This window comes from Pezoporus occidentalis, unplaced genomic scaffold, assembly GCF_034315485.1.
Source record: "Pezoporus occidentalis ecotype Australia unplaced genomic scaffold, CSIRO_AGI_Poc_V1 ctg115, whole genome shotgun sequence".
Classification (NCBI taxonomy): Eukaryota; Metazoa; Chordata; class Aves; order Psittaciformes; family Psittacidae; genus Pezoporus; species Pezoporus occidentalis.
This window is the reverse complement of record NW_026912940.1, coordinates 1,283,793-1,293,100: the sequence shown is the minus strand read 5'-3', so window position 1 is coordinate 1,293,100 and position 9,308 is coordinate 1,283,793. Positions and strand designations below refer to the sequence as shown.

Here is a 9,308-nt window from a genome sequence, read left to right as displayed (position 1 = left end):
TTCAGTGGTGCTAGACAATACAGAAAGTCAGGGAGCTCCAGAAGAACCATACCATCAAAGCTGTGAGCAAAAGTAGTGTAAAAATGCAGAGCATCGGACATGATCCAAGCCCTGGGACTGAAAGCATTCTGCTTGTAGCTAGTTCTTTAAATGCCAGAATTAGGACGTGTATAAAGCTGGTCCAAACTCTAGATGAAAAAGAAGTGAAACATTACTAGAACAGCAGAAAGTTAATTGCAAAAAGCAGACATCATTTAAAGACTTGCCTATGATGAAGAAGAGCAGCAGTCTACAGGAAAATAAAAGGAAAGAGAAAATTGCACAATCAGTAATACAAGGAAAAATCAGCCCAGAGGATTTGTTTCAAAGCCACTGTAATCTATGTGCAAAACTGCGTTATGTTTAAGACATGCAGATCTAGTTTCAATGAAATTCAGTTTCTACAAAAACATCACTGTGAAGAGATTTTTATCTATTTAAAAATACATATTAAATATTAAGCTGTAACCTTTTGTTAGAAAAACTGTACCATCACAGTGCTGAAATAACTAAAACAGCTTTGAAGACAAGTTGGCTTCTGTTGAACACAAAGGGAGTTTTGCCCTAGGTTGTGAGAGACAATCACCTGTCCCTCAGTGCAACTACGGAAAAAATCTAAATCTGCTGGGGCAGTTTTTGTGGAACATGGTGCTGATTTTAACGATGGCTTTCTCCATGCACCAGGCATGAGATCATGTACAGAGCTGTATTTACATGGTGATGTAATTTTACAGAGGAAGCTGGAAAAACAAGGAGGGTATACCATATCCAGCATGATTTATGCCAAGCTTTCCACAGCTATCCAGCTTCCCGCCCATGTTGGCAGGATGAAAGTAAAAACTGGGACAACCCTGCCCCCAATTGCTAGACACACTTATGCCTTAGCTGTGAAATCAACTCATAACTCAAAAAGCAACTTCCAATGGGCAGTTTTTAAATCAAAGAACATATGTGCTTAATTGAATGCTTAAAATTACCTTTTATTTTAAACAGATGTCCTGCCAACAAAGGAACAAACTAGGGATGTCTAATGGATTTAGCAATATGCCACTATTTATGTTGTGATCACAAAAGATTCGATACTCTAATACAGTTATTTTCCAAGAAATGCTCTATGATAATGTGGTTTACAAACTTTTACATCCACTCATCTTTTGAAGTAGAATCTTACTTTTCTCTTCCTTAAAAGAGATGCCATGCTGTGCCATTGAGATGAAAAATAAATTGAGACTTGAAAAATAAATTTGTTGGCCTTGTTTACATGCAGGATGCTAGTAGTCATAAATAAATAGAATTGTTTGATTTATCAGTGAAGTTATATACACACATTCTGGAAAATCTCATCAAGTTTAGTCTATGGCAGGCACGGACCTCTGTATGAATAACATTTAATATAAGATCATAACTGGTCTTCCAGTTCCCCTACATTCATTTTGGAGTTGATTGAAATAAAACTCGTGCAGCTTCTGAACCTTTGCTGCTTTCATCGAAACTGTTACAAGCTGGGAAGCTTGGCGAGTCGCTAACAAGAAGCAACAGCAAATCTGACTATAAACCATGTGTGCCTTACATCTACAAATTAAGTGAACTGACAAAACCAGCTTTTATAACAGTATTTTCAGTAACAGTAAACTTGGATATAACAATCAAAATAGTGTCTGAACATGCATCAAAAGGACAGCATACAGCTGTCACCATTAGAAGAGTGCTGTGAGACACTTTTTTTCCATCCTTGTGCGTGTGTCCTGCAGTACATAAAGTTCCTTGCTAGTTTATACTGTGGCTTGGTCTTCAAGTGGTGCATCATTTTCCTTTGTTGGAGAACTGCCTTAGCTTCAAATAAGCCAGGAGCTGATTTGGAGGAGCCAAAGTCTCACGTGTATTTATAGCGAGGTAGACTCTAAGCAGTAAAGCAAAATATTCTGCAATTAAGAGGCAAGACATCACAGGTGATTTTCAGCTGGTGTCTTAAGACATTCAAATTGAAACTTAAAACACCAGCTGAAACATCCTATTGTAAAGTCAGCTGTACCCCCAGACTGGTGGTAGGAATATGCATGTATCAGGTCTCACATTTTTTCTTCAGGACTGTTATCTAACATAACAACTGTACTGATAAGCTCTAGACCCGGTGAAGCATGAATGAAGAATGCTTTATGTGGCAGCTAGTAAGTTTGTCTAACTGGTTGATTCTACTACACCACAAATTATCTTCCATCTTTCACAGTTCTGTTCAACAGTCGGTGTGTATGCGCCCCAGTGTTTCCATACAGACATTTTCCACTCCTGTACATCCTCTGCAACACCTCCAATGCAAATAACCACATAATTAACTGGATTAACATTCAGTGATGGCAGCCCCTATCCTCCAAAATAGTTTTGTTTTCCAGCCCACTGTAAGCAATCCTCTGGACAAGCCCTTTACCTGGCAGGTATCCTCCAAAGCACCAAAACAGGCATTATCATGAGACTACTGTTTTGGGGGAAGATGCGTTGTTCAAAGCACAGCTTTGGTTTACTTGCAAAGTAAACGCTGATGTGATGAGTGGGCGCCTTTTGGTTCTTGAGCGGGACAGGACTCTCTCCATTCCTGGATGATGTTCCTAAATAGTGAAAGCAAAGAGAATTGCTGGTTTCCTCCCAGGATCTTGGGAGGCGGTAATTAGGACACAAGTAGGACACAGCAGTTAAAGCCAAAACATTGCAACGTAAGTGTCTTTTCATCATCATCTTGCGTCTTTCCCTCTCTACCACACTATATACAACAGGGCTGGAGTGTGCACAGAGACAGACATCCCAATGCTTTGCTGCCATGCTCTCAGTAATGCAGTGTGCACTGAGTCAGTTGAGACTAGTAACAAGCAGAGCCATATTTTGTGTGGTGGGACAAATAAAGCATTTTCTACTTTCTATACCTGAAATGCAGTCAGTTTTGTCAAGATCAGTGTAGTGCTCTGGACAAATTAAGGAACAAGTCTGAGCGACAAGCAACTTACATGCTCTTATTTTGTAGGAAAAAAGCATAGTGTCTTTATCCAAATATTCTATTAAGAATTCATTAAATTCTTACATGAATGCAGACACAAATGCAGAAAACTACAAAGCCTTGGAATGAGCACAGGCTGAAGCAGTGCCTCAGACTATTCTTTTCAGAGTGCTCTGGTACTCATGTGCGTCTTTCAAAGGAAGGCCTTACATATCTCCACAGTGTGTTAGCAGTCAACTCCACTACGTGCAACATTACAGGAAATACAGTTCCTTACATGGCACAAGCAGTCCAGGAGGTTCCTTGATTGTGTGGAAGACAACCTCCTTCTGTGAGTAATAGAGGAGTGGCCCAGGAGAGGTGCCGTGCTTGACCTCATGCTCACCAACAGGGAAGGGCTTGTTGGAAACGTGACGCTCCAGGGCAGCCATGGATGCAGCAATCATGAGATGGTTGAATTTGAGATCCTCAGGACAGTGAGAAGAGCGTGCAGCAAGCTCACTGCCCTGGACTTCAAGAGAGCAGACTTTGGCCTCTTCAGGAACATGCTTAGTAAAGTTCCATGGGATACAGCCGTAGAGGGCAGGGGGGCCCAAGGCTGTTGGTTGATATTCAAGGATCACCTGCTGCAAGCTCAGGAGTGTTGCATCCCAACCAGAAGGAAGTGCAGCAGGAGGGCCAGGAGACCTCCTTGGGTGGATAAGGAGCTGCTGAGGAAAATTCAAATGAAAAAAGAGGCTTATAAAAGGCAGGACAGGAGGCCTGGGAAGAATACAGGGATGATGTTTGGGAAGCTAGGGACCAGGTTAGGAAAGCTAAGGCCAAATCAGAATTAAATTTGGCTAGGGATGTTAATGATAACAGGAAGGGATTCTACAGGTATGTAGCAAATAAAAGACTAGGAACAATGTAGGCCCCCTACACTGGGAGAACTGGGTACCCTGGATTTGGAGAAGGCTGAGGTTCTTACTGACTTCTTTGCCTCGGTCTTCACTGGCAAAGGCTCTGACCACAGCACACAAGTCTTGGAACGCAGACGCAGGGACTGTGAGAATGAAGACCCTAGGCCCACTGTAGGAGAGGATCTGGTTCGAGACCATCTTAAGAACCTCCAAGTCCATGGGACCTGATAAAATCCATCCGCGGGTCCTGAAGGAGCTGGCAAATGAAGTTGCGAAGCCGCTGGCCATCATATTTGAGAAATCATGGCAGTCAGGTGAAGTTCTGGATGACTGGAAAAAGGGAAATATAACCCCCATTTTCAAGAAGGGGAAAATGGATGACCCGGGGAATTACAGACCAGTCAGTCTCACCTCTGTGCCTGGCAAAATCTTGGAGCAGATTCTCCTGGAAGGCATGCTAAGGCACATGAAAAACAACAAGGTGCTTGGTGACAGCAAGCATGGCTTCACTAAGGGGAAATCCTGCCTGACCAATTTGGTGGCCTTCTATGATGGGGCTACAGAACTGATGGACAGGGGTAGAGCAGTTGATGTCATCTACCTGGACATGTGTAAAACGTTCGACACTGTCCCACACGACATCCTTGTCTCTAAATTGGAGAGACATCAATTTGATGGATGGACCACTCGGTGGATAAAGAACTGGCTGGATGGCCGCACGCAAAGAGTTGTGGTCAATGGCTCAATGTCTGGCTGGAGACCAGTGACGAGTGGTGTCCCTCAGGGATTGGTGTTGGGACCGTTCTTGTTCAACATCTTTGTCGATGACATGGACAGTGGGATTGAGTGTGCCCTCAGCAAGTTTGCCGATGACACCAAGCTGTGTGGTTTAGTTGATACCCTGGAGGGAAGGAATGTCATCCAGAGGGACCTTGACACACTTGTGGGGTGGGCTGATGCCAACCTTATGAAGTTTAACCATGCCAAGTGCAAGGTCCTATACCTGGGTCGGAGCAATCCCAGGCACAGCTACGGGTTGGGCAGAGAAGAGATTCAGAGCAGCCCTGTGGAGAAGGACTTGAGGGTGTTGGTTCATGAGAAAATGAACATGAGCTGGCAGTGTGCGCTCCCAGCCCATAAAGCCAACTGTGTCCTGGGCTGCATCAAAAGGAGTGTGACCAGCAGGTTGAAGGAGGTGATCCTGCCCCTCTACTCTGCTCTTGTGAGACCTCACTTGGAGTATTGTGTGCAGTTCTGGTGTCCTCAACATAAAAAGGACATGGAACTGTTGGAACAAGTCCAGAGAAGGGCCACGAGGATGATCAGGGGACTGGAGCACCTCCCGTATGAAGACAGGCTGAGAAAGTTGGGGCTGTTCAGCCTGGAGAAGAGAAGGCTGCATGGAGACCTCATAGCAGCCTTCCAGTATCTGAAGGGGGCCTATAGGGGTGCTGGGGAGGGACTCTTCATTAGGGACTGTAGTGATAGGACAAGGAAGGGCTAACAGGTTAAAACTTAAACAGGGGAAGTTTAGATTGGATATAAGGAGGAAATTCTTTACTGTAAGGGTGGTGAGGCACTGGAATGGGTTGCCCAGGGAAACTGTGAATACTCCATCCCTGGCGGTGTTCAAGGCCAGGTTGGACAGAGTCTTGGGTGACATGGTTTAGTGTGAGGTGTCCCTGCCCATGGCAGGGGGGTTGAAACTAGATGATCTTAAGGTCCTTTCCAATCCTAACTATTCTATGATTCAATGATTTTCTCAGAGAAAAAAGGTAGGACTTGAACTTCGGTTTGAGATGCTGGTAAACATGGGTATAATTAATTGGGGGGAAAAAAAGATGGAATATTTTCTTTTCATAACTTTTATTATAAACACATAGATTAGATATTAACATAGGAAAAGAGAGATGTTTCTAGTTAGGCCTTTAAAGGGCTAGGTGTCCTTAAGCAGCCCAAAAAGCCCATTTTACACAGTATGCACCGAGTTGGCAATCTCTGTAGAGTTAAAGCCTCCGAAGTACTGGGATATTCCCTGTCTTCTCTTTCAAGTAGAGCAGCATTCTGAATAAGAAAACAGTTTGCACTTCTGTTTACTGCAGTTCAGCCACAATGAATAAAAAGATTGTCATATTCAAGTAAAGATACTCCAAGAATATCAGCTAAGTCCAGTTTCCTTTTGTTCATGTTACCCAACAGGTCAGGCCAAGTGTTGAAACTGTCTGGCAGTTAATGCTGTCAGTCAAGATCCTCTAGGCCTATTGGGAACTCGTCAAAGAGTGTCAGTAAGAGCTAGAACTGATGTCTGCTCTCTGGGTAACATGCAGAACTTTTCCAGTTTGTTTATAAAACTGGTGAAAAGCAAAATATGTAAGAACCTGGGAAAACGCTTTTGTTTGCCCATTTTCAAAATATTAAATTTAAAAAACAAAAATGGTTGAAGTTTTAAAAGCTATAATTACCAGCTGATAAAAGAGAAATATCAAGGAAATTCCATTTTTTCTTTACCCTTACTCAAAGTCAAAAAAGTTAAAATAAAGATGCTCTGAGCTCTTCACTTAAATACAACATGCTTTCCTGTTACAGCATTTTTTCTGCTCCCCACTGTTCCGTTGCCTTGAAGCAGCAAGTGCTCTCACTGCCACTCTAGTCCATGTCAAATGCTTGAATGGGATTCAAGTTACAAAAAAAAGCTAAAATTACTCAGTGGCTATACAAACATACATATTTGTACAGTCCAGACAGCAAACAGTAAATCTGTAAGCAGTGGATTTAATAGAATATATTTTTCAAATCCCATAGTTCCAAGTAGGACAGAGGCCTGTGCTTTTAGATGTGTATATGCTCAATCATGTACATGGCATTTTCCCACCTTAAAAATAACTGTGAATAAGCCCCTGAAAATACAGGCACTGACAGAAAAAATCATCATAGGATTTTGCAGTGAAAATATAATTTGCAATAAAAATAGGATAATTGTTTCTTGCTACAAACAAGTAACAAAAATACTCCCACACGTAATTTTTCACCATCCTAGACATGTAACAAATATTTCTGCATAGCAGCCCATCTTTTAAACAAAGCCTAAGTTCCATACTGTGCTGCATTTTAATTAATATCAAAAAGCACTTATGTCAGTGAATATTTGCTTACTCCCTCGTACATGGTAGTCTGGGTTTTAACAATGTAAGCAAATGGTAGAACATTGTTGATTAGATAGGAAGTGGTTTACACATAAGAATTCTATACAAGAAATTTGTCTAAAAATACTAGCCCTGATCCAAGGGTGGTTGCCTGTTTGTATTATTCCATTGATTCCAACCAGAATTCTCCCAAACACAGCAAGTCTAGAGGGCCCTACTTGCAAAGATCACAGTCAAAGAAACTCTTTTCTTTCAATCACTCTGTTTAGAGAGAAGGATGGGAGAAAACACAAGCTGCAGGCATGTCAGGGAACTGAACAACCCTTTATCAAAGATGGAGACTAGAAAAGTCTTTGGATACTGCCTTACTGCAAAGTTCCCTTTATGCCTTTTACTGCCACAGCCTTCCCACTTGCTCAGGCACACACTACTCTGATGAAAAGGTGTCAGCACAGGTGTAGCCCGAGAGGCTCAGAGGTATGTAGGATCAAGCCGCTGACTGGACCGATTCCTGTGAACTTTGGAGCGTGCCCAAGACAAGACTGCAGATGACGATAGAGTCAGTGACTAGTGAAGAAGATGCTGATTCAACCTGCTTCTTTCCAGGATTGGATTCCTGTGCTCTCATGGAGCCTGAAAGGGACAAAAATATATTTTTCAATGTGGATTTGTTAAAATCGAATGAGCACTTTTCCAGTTCCTAAGTTTTCCTCTTAATAATATTTAGCCAGTATTCCTCTTGGTGAAACTGAGTTTTCCCTGTTATCATGGAGGTTTGACGTATTGGAGAGCTTCCAAAGAACTTGTATAGACGATATTTTTCTTTTTATTTATACTATTTTAAACAGTGTAGGAATATCTTTGTAGAAAAATCAGTCCTGAGTTTCATCTGCAGTCTTCAAGACGGACCAATGCTGTACCACTTAACAACAACCTTTTCAGGGTTAGCAATAGTATCTCTCCACTGCTTTACTGCTTCACTGTTACTGCTATCAGAACTTATCCAGATCTGCAGAAAGAAACAAAAAGAAAAATAAAATTGAGTTTACCTGATATAACACAGAGGCCCAGAATTTATTGGCTCCAAATAAATACCATGGAAGTGTAGAATGAGATACAACATGTAGACTGTGACCAAAGAGTAAGACCAACAAATACGGTTCTCTTGCGACTAACGTATTTTGGCTGTCATCTGGGAACACAGGGAGTCTGGGTTTAAATTTAGCCTCTAAAATAGTTTAGAGAACTCACTACATGCTAATGTTTCTGTGCTTAATAAGATGTTTTAAGTCAAGCATTCCTTGCTCCACACAAATGCATGTGCTAGGGTCAAGGGCTCATGAGGGCCAGTAATGGCTCTATGCTTTCAAACTCCAGTTGGCTGCAAGCCATCTGGCATCCTCAGCTAGCTGTCCAGCATTGTCATATGCATTTAAAATTGCACACTCCAACAGTCAAGGCCAAACCTGCATTCCACAGTTACTAGCATGCCCATACCACACATAGTCACGCAGTAGGAGTCTATTCCTTCTCAGTATTTAGTTAATGGATAGTGGCCATTAAATGAGGAAACGAGGTACAAGGAGGACATTTTCCTCTGAACATTATCACCAGTCTCATTGCCAAAAAGAATTCTGCTTATGTAAGTAGGTATCGTTATTTACAGGACTCTTATTTCCTCAAGTCTTCCAAGAATGAGTCTTTTTAAGACTTCTCAGAAACCTTCACTATGGAGCACATTTAGCCTACACTGCTGAGGCATGAAGTCCTTAAGAAGTGAGAATAATGTCTTCCAGAATACCACAGACATGTCCACAGAGATTCAATATACATTTTGCTCATGATTAAAGACATGCCTGTAAAAGCAGGCTAATCTAAGTATTGTCTGCTTAGAACAGCATCCAATTAAACATCACTCTCTGAAGAACAAAATTAATAGATCCAGCTACATTCATCTTTTTCCAGCTATCCAGCCAGTTGCTCAAAGTACATTTTTCCCTGAGCCATATTTTATGTCTTCATGTGTTATGTGGCAATGTCTGCCTGCATGAGCTGAAACAACCTTTCCAAGTAACCTCTGAGGAGCAGAAGTAGCTCATTTCCTCCCCCTAAAAATAAGATCTGTGATTAAATGTAACTCATCAGATTGAGATGACCTCATATATTGCTAAGTGACTGCAAAATCATACCCAGTTATTTTTGCTCCAAGGTAGCACAACTAAGATGAACAATTCTATT

The 9,308-nt window shown here is 41.8% G+C and overlaps 1 protein-coding gene across 9 annotated transcripts in view; it reads right to left on the bottom strand.

Moving 5' to 3' along the window:
* Positions 1 to 7,873: 7,873 nt before the first annotated feature.
* The window catches only part of TC2N (tandem C2 domains, nuclear), a 34,317-nt gene continuing 32,882 nt past the window's right edge, over positions 7,874 to 9,308 (bottom strand). For all 9 annotated transcript variants that reach the window (XM_062638027.1, XM_062638043.1, XM_062638011.1 and 6 more), the window contains one exon: positions 7,874 to 8,079. In XM_062638027.1, coding sequence (XP_062494011.1) covers positions 7,969 to 8,079 — 111 coding nt within the window. In that variant the 3' untranslated portion in view covers positions 7,874 to 7,968. The remainder of the gene's footprint in view (positions 8,080 to 9,308) is intronic.